Raw genomic sequence first — 12,831 nt, forward strand, 5'->3', positions numbered from 1 at the left:
GGAAGGACACAGACTATAATGGATAGGAAGGAGGACACAGACTATAATGGATAGGAAGGACACAGACTATAGTGGTTAGGAAGGAGGACACAGATTATAATGGATAGGAAGGAGGACACAGACTATAATGGATAGGAAGGACACAGACTATAATGGTTAGGAAGGAGGACACAGACTATAATGGTTAGGAAGGAGGACACAGACTATAATGGATAGGAAGGAGGACACAGACTATAATGGTTAGGAAGGAGGACACAGACTATAATGGATAGGAAGGACACAGACTATAATGGTTAGGAAGGAGGACACAGAATATAATGGATAGGAAGGAGGACACAGACTATAATGGTTAGGAAGGAGGACACAGACTATAATGGATAGGAAGGACACAGACTATAATGGATAGGAAGGAGGACACAGACTATAATGGATAGGAAGGACACAGACTATAGTGGTTAGGAAGGAGGACACAGATTATAATGGATAGGAAGGAGGACACAGACTATAATGGATAGGAAGGACACAGACTATAATGGTTAGGAAGGAGGACACAGACTATAATGGATAGGAAGGAGGACACAGACTATAATGGATAGGAAGGAGGACACAGACTATAATGGATAGGAAGGAGGACACAGACTATAATGGATAGGAAGGAGGACACAGACTATAATGGATAGGAAGGAGGACACAGACTATAATGGTTAGGAAGGAGGACACAGACTATAATGGATAGGAAGGAGGACACAGACTATAATGGTTAGGAAGGAGGACACAGACTATAATGGATAGGAAGGACACAGACTATAATGGTTAGGAAGGAGGACACAGACTATAATGGATAGGAAGGAGGACACAGACTATAATGGTTAGGAAGGAGGACACAGACTATAATGGTTAGGAAGGAGGACACAGACTATAATGGATAGGAAGGAGGACACAGACTATAATGGATAGGAAGGAGGACACAGACTATAATGGATAGGAAGGACACAGACTATAATGGTTAGGAAGGAGGACACAGACTATAATGGATAGGAAGGAGGACACAGACTATAATGGTTAGGAAGGAGGACACAGACTATAATGGTTAGGAAGGAGGACACAGACTATAATGGATAGGAAGGACACAGACTATAATGGTTAGGAAGGAGGACACAGACTGTAATGGTTAGGAAGGAGGACACAGACTATAATGGTTAGGAAGGAGGACACAGACTATAATGGATAGGAAGGAGGACACAGACTATAATGGATAGGAAGGAGGACACAGACTATAATGGTTAGGAAGGAGGACACAGACTATAATGGTTAGGAAGGAGGACACAGACTATAATGGATAGGAAGGAGGACACAGACTATAATGGATAGGAAGGACACAGACTATAATGGTTAGGAAGGACACAGACTATAATGGATAGGAAGGAGGACACAGACTATAATGGTTAGGAAGGAGGACACAGACTATAATGGATAGGAAGGACACAGACTATAATGGTTAGGAAGGAGGACACAGACTATAATGGATAGGAAGGAGGACACAGACTATAATGGATAGGAAGGAGGACACAGACTATAATGGATAGGAAGGAGGACACAGACTATAATGGTTAGGAAGGACACAGACTATAATGGATAGGAAGGAGGACACAGACTATAATGGTTAGGAAGGACACAGACTATAATGGATAGGAAGGAGGACACAGACTATAATGGATAGGAAGGACACAGACTATAATGGTTAGGAAGGAGGACACAGACTATAATGGATAGGAAGGAGGACACAGACTATAATGGTTAGGAAGGAGGACACAGACTATAATGGTTAGGAAGGACACAGACTATAATGGTTAGGAAGGACACAGACTATAATGGTTAGGAAGGAGGACACAGACTATAATGGATAGGAAGGACACAGACTATAATGGTTAGGAAGGAGGACACAGACTATAATGGTTAGGAAGGACACAGACTATAATGGATAGGAAGGAGGACACAGACTATAATGGATAGGAAGGAGGACACAGACTATAATGGATAGGAAGGAGGACACAGACTATAATGGTTAGGAAGGACACAGACTATAATGGTTAGGAAGGAGGACACAGACTATAATGGTTAGGAAGGACACAGACTATAATGGATAGGAAGGACACAGACTATAATGGTTAGGAAGGAGGACACAGACTATAATGGATAGGAAGGAGGACACAGACTATAATGGTTAGGAAGGACACAGACTATAATGGATAGGAAGGACACAGACTATAATGGTTAGGAAGGAGGACACAGACTATAATGGTCAGGAAGGAGGACACAGACTATAATGGATAGGAAGGAGGACACAGACTATAATGGATAGGAAGGAGGACACAGACTATAATGGTTAGGAAGGACACAGACTATAATGGATAGGAAGGACACAGACTATAATGGTTAGGAAGGAGGACACAGACTATAATGGTTAGGAAGGAGGACACAGACTATAATGGATAGGAAGGAGGACACAGACTATAATGGTTAGGAAGGAGGACACAGACTATAATGGATAGGAAGGACACAGACTATAATGGTTAGGAAGGAGGACACAGACTATAATGGTTAGGAAGGAGGACACAGACTATAATGGTTAGGAAGGAGGACACAGACTATAATGGATAGGAAGGAGGACACAGACTATAATGGATAGGAAGGACACAGACTATAATGGATAGGAAGGAGGACACAGACTATAATGGATAGGAAGGACACAGACTATAATGGTTAGGAAGGAGGACACAGACTATAATGGATAGGAAGGAGGACACAGACTATAATGGATAGGAAGGAGGACACAGACTATAATGGATAGGAAGGAGGACACAGACTATAATGGATAGGAAGGAGGACACAGACTATAATGGATAGGAAGGAGGACACAGACTATAATGGTTAGGAAGAAGGACACAGACTATAATGGATAGGAAGGAGGACACAGACTATAATGGTTAGGAAGGAGGACACAGACTATAATGGATAGGAAGGACACAGACTATAATGGATAGGAAGGAGGACACAGACTATAATGGATAGGAAGGAGGACACAGACTATAATGGATAGGAAGGAGGACACAGACTATAATGGTTAGGAAGGAGGACACAGACTATAATGGATAGGAAGGAGGACACAGACTATAATGGATAGGAAGGAGGACACAGACTATAATGGATAGGAAGGACACAGACTATAATGGATAGGAAGGAGGACACAGACTATAATGGATAGGAAGGACACAGACTATAATGGTTAGGAAGGAGGACACAGACTATAATGGATAGGAAGGAGGACACAGACTATAATGGATAGGAAGGAGGACACAGACTATAATGGATAGGAAGGAGGACACAGACTATAATGGATAGGAAGGAGGACACAGACTATAATGGATAGGAAGGAGGACACAGACTATAATGGTTAGGAAGGAGGACACAGACTATAATGGATAGGAAGGAGGACACAGACTATAATGGTTAGGAAGGAGGACACAGACTATAATGGATAGGAAGGACACAGACTATAATGGATAGGAAGGAGGACACAGACTATAATGGATAGGAAGGAGGACACAGACTATAATGGATAGGAAGGAGGACACAGACTATAATGGTTAGGAAGGAGGACACAGACTATAATGGATAGGAAGGAGGACACAGACTATAATGGATAGGAAGGAGGACACAGACTATAATGGATAGGAAGGACACAGACTATAATGGTTAGGAAGGAGGACACAGACTATAATGGTTAGGAAGGTAGGACACAGACTATAATGGATAGGAAGGAGGACACAGACTATAATGGATAGGAAGGAGGACACAGACTATAATGGATAGGAAGGACACAGACTATAATGGTTAGGAAGGAGGACACAGACTGTAATGGTTAGGAAGGAGGACACAGACTATAATGGTTAGGAAGGAGGACACAGACTATAATGGATAGGAAGGAGGACACAGACTATAATGGATAGGAAGGAGGACACAGACTATAATGGTTAGGAAGGAGGACACAGACTATAATGGATAGGAAGGACACAGACTATAATGGTTAGGAAGGAGGACACAGACTATAATGGATAGGAAGGACACAGACTATAATGGTTAGGAAGGAGGACACAGACTATAATGGATAGGAAGGAGGACACAGACTATAATGGATAGGAAGGACACAGACTATAATGGTTAGGAAGGACACAGACTATAATGGATAGGAAGGAGGACACAGACTATAATGGTTAGGAAGGAGGACACAGACTATAATGGATAGGAAGGACACAGACTATAATGGTTAGGAAGGAGGACACAGACTATAATGGATAGGAAGGAGGACACAGACTATAATGGATAGGAAGGAGGACACAGACTATAATGGATAGGAAGGAGGACACAGACTATAATGGTTAGGAAGGACACAGACTATAATGGATAGGAAGGAGGACACAGACTATAATGGTTAGGAAGGACACAGACTATAATGGATAGGAAGGAGGACACAGACTATAATGGATAGGAAGGACACAGACTATAATGGTTAGGAAGGAGGACACAGACTATAATGGATAGGAAGGAGGACACAGACTATAATGGTTAGGAAGGAGGACACAGACTATAATGGTTAGGAAGGACACAGACTATAATGGTTAGGAAGGACACAGACTATAATGGTTAGGAAGGAGGACACAGACTATAATGGATAGGAAGGACACAGACTATAATGGTTAGGAAGGAGGACACAGACTATAATGGTTAGGAAGGACACAGACTATAATGGATAGGAAGGAGGACACAGACTATAATGGATAGGAAGGAGGACACAGACTATAATGGATAGGAAGGAGGACACAGACTATAATGGTTAGGAAGGACACAGACTATAATGGTTAGGAAGGAGGACACAGACTATAATGGTTAGGAAGGACACAGACTATAATGGATAGGAAGGACACAGACTATAATGGTTAGGAAGGAGGACACAGACTATAATGGATAGGAAGGAGGACACAGACTATAATGGTTAGGAAGGACACAGACTATAATGGATAGGAAGGACACAGACTATAATGGTTAGGAAGGAGGACACAGACTATAATGGTCAGGAAGGAGGACACAGACTATAATGGATAGGAAGGAGGACACAGACTATAATGGATAGGAAGGAGGACACAGACTATAATGGTTAGGAAGGACACAGACTATAATGGATAGGAAGGACACAGACTATAATGGTTAGGAAGGAGGACACAGACTATAATGGTTAGGAAGGAGGACACAGACTATAATGGATAGGAAGGAGGACACAGACTATAATGGTTAGGAAGGAGGACACAGACTATAATGGATAGGAAGGACACAGACTATAATGGTTAGGAAGGAGGACACAGACTATAATGGTTAGGAAGGAGGACACAGACTATAATGGTTAGGAAGGAGGACACAGACTATAATGGATAGGAAGGAGGACACAGACTATAATGGATAGGAAGGACACAGACTATAATGGATAGGAAGGAGGACACAGACTATAATGGATAGGAAGGACACAGACTATAATGGTTAGGAAGGAGGACACAGACTATAATGGATAGGAAGGAGGACACAGACTATAATGGATAGGAAGGAGGACACAGACTATAATGGATAGGAAGGAGGACACAGACTATAATGGATAGGAAGGAGGACACAGACTATAATGGATAGGAAGGAGGACACAGACTATAATGGTTAGGAAGGAGGACACAGACTATAATGGATAGGAAGGAGGACACAGACTATAATGGTTAGGAAGGAGGACACAGACTATAATGGATAGGAAGGACACAGACTATAATGGATAGGAAGGAGGACACAGACTATAATGGATAGGAAGGAGGACACAGACTATAATGGATAGGAAGGAGGACACAGACTATAATGGTTAGGAAGGAGGACACAGACTATAATGGATAGGAAGGAGGACACAGACTATAATGGATAGGAAGGAGGACACAGACTATAATGGATAGGAAGGACACAGACTATAATGGATAGGAAGGAGGACACAGACTATAATGGATAGGAAGGACACAGACTATAATGGTTAGGAAGGAGGACACAGACTATAATGGATAGGAAGGAGGACACAGACTATAATGGATAGGAAGGAGGACACAGACTATAATGGATAGGAAGGAGGACACAGACTATAATGGATAGGAAGGAGGACACAGACTATAATGGATAGGAAGGAGGACACAGACTATAATGGTTAGGAAGGAGGACACAGACTATAATGGATAGGAAGGAGGACACAGACTATAATGGTTAGGAAGGAGGACACAGACTATAATGGATAGGAAGGACACAGACTATAATGGATAGGAAGGAGGACACAGACTATAATGGATAGGAAGGAGGACACAGACTATAATGGATAGGAAGGAGGACACAGACTATAATGGTTAGGAAGGAGGACACAGACTATAATGGATAGGAAGGAGGACACAGACTATAATGGATAGGAAGGAGGACACAGACTATAATGGATAGGAAGGACACAGACTATAATGGTTAGGAAGGAGGACACAGACTATAATGGTTAGGAAGGTAGGACACAGACTATAATGGATAGGAAGGAGGACACAGACTATAATGGATAGGAAGGAGGACACAGACTATAATGGATAGGAAGGACACAGACTATAATGGTTAGGAAGGAGGACACAGACTGTAATGGTTAGGAAGGAGGACACAGACTATAATGGTTAGGAAGGAGGACACAGACTATAATGGATAGGAAGGAGGACACAGACTATAATGGATAGGAAGGAGGACACAGACTATAATGGTTAGGAAGGAGGACACAGACTATAATGGATAGGAAGGACACAGACTATAATGGTTAGGAAGGAGGACACAGACTATAATGGATAGGAAGGACACAGACTATAATGGTTAGGAAGGAGGACACAGACTATAATGGATAGGAAGGAGGACACAGACTATAATGGTTAGGAAGGAGGACACAGACTATAATGGATAGGAAGGAGGACACAGACTATAATGGATAGGAAGGACACAGACTATAATGGTTAGGAAGGAGGACACAGACTGTAATGGTTAGGAAGGAGGACACAGACTATAATGGATAGGAAGGAGGACACAGACTATAATGGTTAGGAAGGAGGACACAGACTATAATGGATAGGAAGGACACAGACTATAATGGTTAGGAAGCAGGACACAGACTATAATGGATAGGAAGGAGGACACAGACTATAATGGTTAGGAAGGAGGACACAGACTATAATGGATAGGAAGGAGGACACAGACTATAATGGTTAGGAAGGAGGACACAGACTATAATGGTCAGGAAGGAGGACACAGACTATAATGGTCAGGAAGGAGGACACAGACTATAATGGATAGGAAGGACACAGACTATAATGGATAGGAAGGAGGACACAGACTATAATGGTTAGGAAGGAGGACACAGACTATAATGGTTAGGAAGGAGGACACAGACTATAATGGATAGGAAGGAGGACACATACTATAATGGATAGGAAGGACACAGACTATAATGGTTAGGAAGGAGGACACAGACTATAATGGATAGGAAGGAGGACACAGACTATAATGGTTAGGAAGGAGGACACAGACTATAATGGTTAGGAAGGAGGACACAGACTATAATGGATAGGAAGGAGGACACAGACTATAATGGTTAGGAAGGACACAGACTATAATGGTTAGGAAGGACACAGACTATAATGGTTAGGAAGGACACAGACTATAATGGATAGGAAGGAGGACACAGACTATAATGGTTAGGAAGGAGGACACAGACTATAATGGTTAGGAAGGAGGACACAGACTATAATGGATAGGAAGGAGGACACAGACTATAATGGATAGGAAGGACACAGACTATAATGGATAGGAAGGAGGACACAGACTATAATGGATAGGAAGGACACAGACTATAATGGTTAGGAAGGAGGACACAGACTATAATGGATAGGAAGGAGGACACAGACTATAATGGATAGGAAGGAGGACACAGACTATAATGGATAGGAAGGAGGACACAGACTATAATGGATAGGAAGGAGGACACAGACTATAATGGATAGGAAGGAGGACACAGACTATAATGGTTAGGAAGGAGGACACAGACTATAATGGATAGGAAGGAGGACACAGACTATAATGGTTAGGAAGGAGGACACAGACTATAATGGATAGGAAGGACACAGACTATAATGGATAGGAAGGAGGACACAGACTATAATGGATAGGAAGGAGGACACAGACTATAATGGATAGGAAGGAGGACACAGACTATAATGGTTAGGAAGGAGGACACAGACTATAATGGATAGGAAGGAGGACACAGACTATAATGGATAGGAAGGAGGACACAGACTATAATGGATAGGAAGGACACAGACTATAATGGATAGGAAGGAGGACACAGACTATAATGGATAGGAAGGACACAGACTATAATGGTTAGGAAGGAGGACACAGACTATAATGGATAGGAAGGAGGACACAGACTATAATGGATAGGAAGGAGGACACAGACTATAATGGATAGGAAGGAGGACACAGACTATAATGGATAGGAAGGAGGACACAGACTATAATGGATAGGAAGGAGGACACAGACTATAATGGTTAGGAAGGAGGACACAGACTATAATGGATAGGAAGGAGGACACAGACTATAATGGTTAGGAAGGAGGACACAGACTATAATGGATAGGAAGGACACAGACTATAATGGATAGGAAGGAGGACACAGACTATAATGGATAGGAAGGAGGACACAGACTATAATGGATAGGAAGGAGGACACAGACTATAATGGTTAGGAAGGAGGACACAGACTATAATGGATAGGAAGGAGGACACAGACTATAATGGATAGGAAGGAGGACACAGACTATAATGGATAGGAAGGACACAGACTATAATGGTTAGGAAGGAGGACACAGACTATAATGGTTAGGAAGGTAGGACACAGACTATAATGGATAGGAAGGAGGACACAGACTATAATGGATAGGAAGGAGGACACAGACTATAATGGATAGGAAGGACACAGACTATAATGGTTAGGAAGGAGGACACAGACTGTAATGGTTAGGAAGGAGGACACAGACTATAATGGTTAGGAAGGAGGACACAGACTATAATGGATAGGAAGGAGGACACAGACTATAATGGATAGGAAGGAGGACACAGACTATAATGGTTAGGAAGGAGGACACAGACTATAATGGATAGGAAGGACACAGACTATAATGGTTAGGAAGGAGGACACAGACTATAATGGATAGGAAGGACACAGACTATAATGGTTAGGAAGGAGGACACAGACTATAATGGATAGGAAGGAGGACACAGACTATAATGGTTAGGAAGGAGGACACAGACTATAATGGATAGGAAGGAGGACACAGACTATAATGGATAGGAAGGACACAGACTATAATGGTTAGGAAGGAGGACACAGACTGTAATGGTTAGGAAGGAGGACACAGACTATAATGGATAGGAAGGAGGACACAGACTATAATGGTTAGGAAGGAGGACACAGACTATAATGGATAGGAAGGACACAGACTATAATGGTTAGGAAGCAGGACACAGACTATAATGGATAGGAAGGAGGACACAGACTATAATGGTTAGGAAGGAGGACACAGACTATAATGGATAGGAAGGAGGACACAGACTATAATGGTTAGGAAGGAGGACACAGACTATAATGGTCAGGAAGGAGGACACAGACTATAATGGTCAGGAAGGAGGACACAGACTATAATGGATAGGAAGGACACAGACTATAATGGCTAGGAAGGAGGACACAGACTATAATGGTTAGGAAGGAGGACACAGACTATAATGGTTAGGAAGGAGGACACAGACTATAATGGATAGGAAGGAGGACACATACTATAATGGATAGGAAGGACACAGACTATAATGGTTAGGAAGGAGGACACAGACTATAATGGATAGGAAGGAGGACACAGACTATAATGGTTAGGAAGGAGGACACAGACTATAATGGTTAGGAAGGAGGACACAGACTATAATGGATAGGAAGGAGGACACAGACTATAATGGTTAGGAAGGACACAGACTATAATGGTTAGGAAGGACACAGACTATAATGGTTAGGAAGGACACAGACTATAATGGATAGGAAGGAGGACACAGACTATAATGGTTAGGAAGGAGGACACAGACTATAATGGTTAGGAAGGACACATACTATAATGGTTAGGAAGGAGGAGACAGACTATAATGGATAGGAAGGACACAGACTATAATGGTTAGGAAGGAGGACACAGACTATAATGGTTAGGAAGGAGGACACAGACTATAATGGATAGGAAGGAGGACACAGACTATAATGGTTAGGAAGGAGGACACAGACTATAATGGATAGGAAGGAGGACACAGACTATAATGGTTAGGAAGGAGGACACAGACTATAATGGTTAGGAAGGAGGACACAGACTATAACGGATAGGAAGGAGGACACAGACTATAATGGTTAGGAAGGAGGACACAGACTATAATGGTTAGGAAGGACACAGACTATAGTGGTTAGGAAGGAGACACATTACATTTACATTTACATTTAAGTCATTTAGCAGACGCTCTTATCCAGAGCGACTTACAAGTTGGTGCATTCACCTTATGATATCCAGTGGAACAACCACTTTACAATAGTGCATCTAACTCTTTTAAGGGGGGGGGGGGGGGGGGGTTAGAAGGATTACTTTATCCTATCCTAGGTATTCCTTAAAGAGGTGGTGTTTCAGGTGTTTCCGGAAGGTGGTGATTGACTCCGCTGACCTGGCGTCGTGAGGGAGTTTGTTCCACCATTGGGGTGCCAGAGCAGCGAACAGTTTTGACTGGGCTGAGCGGGAGACTATCATGTGTCCTCCTTCCTAACTATAATGGTTAGGAAGGAGGACACAGACTGTAATGGTTAGGAAGGAGGACACAGACTATAATGGATAGGAAGGACACAGACTATAATGGATAGGAAGGAGGACACAGACTATAATGTTTTGATGTTGAACTGAGACTTAACCCTCTCTCTCTCTCCGTCTATCCTCCCTCCCCTCCTCCCGCCTCTCCTCTCTCACCTCTCCTCTCTCCCCTCCTCCCTCCCATCCTCCCTCCCCCCGCCTCTCCTCTCCTTTCCCCCTCCTCTCCTCCTCTCCTGTCCTCTCCTCCCTTCTCTCCTCTCTCCCCTCTCCTCTTCTATCCTCTATTCTCTCATCTCTTCTCTCCTCTCTCCCCATCCTCTCCTCCTCTCCAGTTATAACAGTGGGACCTGTGTGGATGGTGATAACTGGTATCGATGTGAGTGCACTCCAGGGTTCGCCGGGCCAGACTGCAGGATCAGTACGTATTAACATGGACCCTCCCTCCCCATCCACCCTGCCCCACCCACCCTGCCTCACCCCACCCTGCCTCACCCCACCCTGCCTCACCTCACCCTGCCTCACCCCACCCTGCCTCACCCCACCCTGCCTCACCCCACCCTGCCTCACCCCACCCTGCCTCACCCACCCTGCCTCACCCACCCTGCCTCACCCACCCTGCCTCACCTCACCCTGCCTCACCCATCCTGCCTCACCCACCCTGCCTCACCCACCCTGCCTCACCCCACCCTGCCTCACCCCATCCTGCCTCACCCCATCCTGCCTCACCCACCCTGCCTCACCCCATCCTGCCTCACCCACCCTGCCCCACCCGCTGGATCACACACGGCCAGGTCTCTCTCTGCCGGTGATTACACGGCCAGGTCTCTCTCTGCCGGTGATTACACGGCCAGATATTTTGATTGTCAGTCCAAAAAAGAGTGTAGTTAACACATATATCAAATAAAATCAGAGTCGGAGATATCTAACGTCTATACCGAAAGCTTTTCAGAACGCAATTTGGGGTTCCTTCTCGCGCCTTCCAAGACAATGAAAATTCTGGTCACGTCATTCCAAAAGCTCTTGTTCGGCCTCAGATCAAGCTAGACACCCCATTCCACCTCTCACTGCCTATTGACATCTAGTGGAAGGCGTATGCAGTGCATGTAGATCCATAGATTTCAGGCAAATTAATAGGAAGGCCCTGGAACAGAGCCTCGATTTCAGATTTTTCACTTCCTGACAGGAAGTTTGCTGCAAAATGAGTTCTGTTTTACTCACAGATATAATTCAAACGGTTTTAGAAACTAGAGAGTGTTTTCTATCCAATAGTAATAATAATATGCATATTGTACGAGCAAGAATTGAGTACGAGGCAGTTTAATTTGGGCACGATTTTTTACAAAGTGAAAATAGCGCCCCCCTATTGAGAAAAGGTTTAAAGGCTTAATGTCAAACATAATTGGATCGTTCCTGACTGCTTGATAAAGGAATTTGATTCCTATGTGTTCGTTAACCAATTCAATTATAACAAAGCAAACACTCTGTCCGTTTCTAAGAATTTGTAAGGTTCTTATTTGCATAAAATAGACAAAGACCAGCCACCAAATTAATCAATAGTGTTTATTCTCGAGAGAGCTCTGACGTGCATATACAAAATCGTTATTTTTATCCCTTCTATTACTAACGCACATACATACACACTATATTTGGATTATCTCCTGAAGTCTCACCACAGTTTATTACCACTTAGCTGACAGTTCCAGTCCCCCTCAGATACGGGAAACCTGGAGGGGCTCTCGCTGTCTTATCTTATCTCCACAGAGTTATAGCTGGGTCGGTTCAAACATAGGTTAATGAT

At 43.4% G+C, this 12,831-nt stretch overlaps 1 protein-coding gene across 1 annotated transcript in view; it reads left to right on the forward strand.

The window, feature by feature from the left end:
• LOC139580533 (protein jagged-1b-like) overlaps positions 1-12,831 on the forward strand; it is a 173,087-nt gene that overhangs the window by 140,240 nt on the left and 20,016 nt on the right. Inside the window, exon 20 of the mRNA XM_071409310.1 lies at positions 11,366-11,451. Within this exon, the coding sequence (XP_071265411.1) occupies positions 11,366-11,451 (86 nt within the window). The remainder of the gene's footprint in view (positions 1-11,365; positions 11,452-12,831) is intronic.

The sequence above is a fragment of the Salvelinus alpinus genome, chromosome 7, assembly GCF_045679555.1.
Source record: "Salvelinus alpinus chromosome 7, SLU_Salpinus.1, whole genome shotgun sequence".
Taxonomy (NCBI): domain Eukaryota; kingdom Metazoa; phylum Chordata; class Actinopteri; order Salmoniformes; family Salmonidae; genus Salvelinus; species Salvelinus alpinus.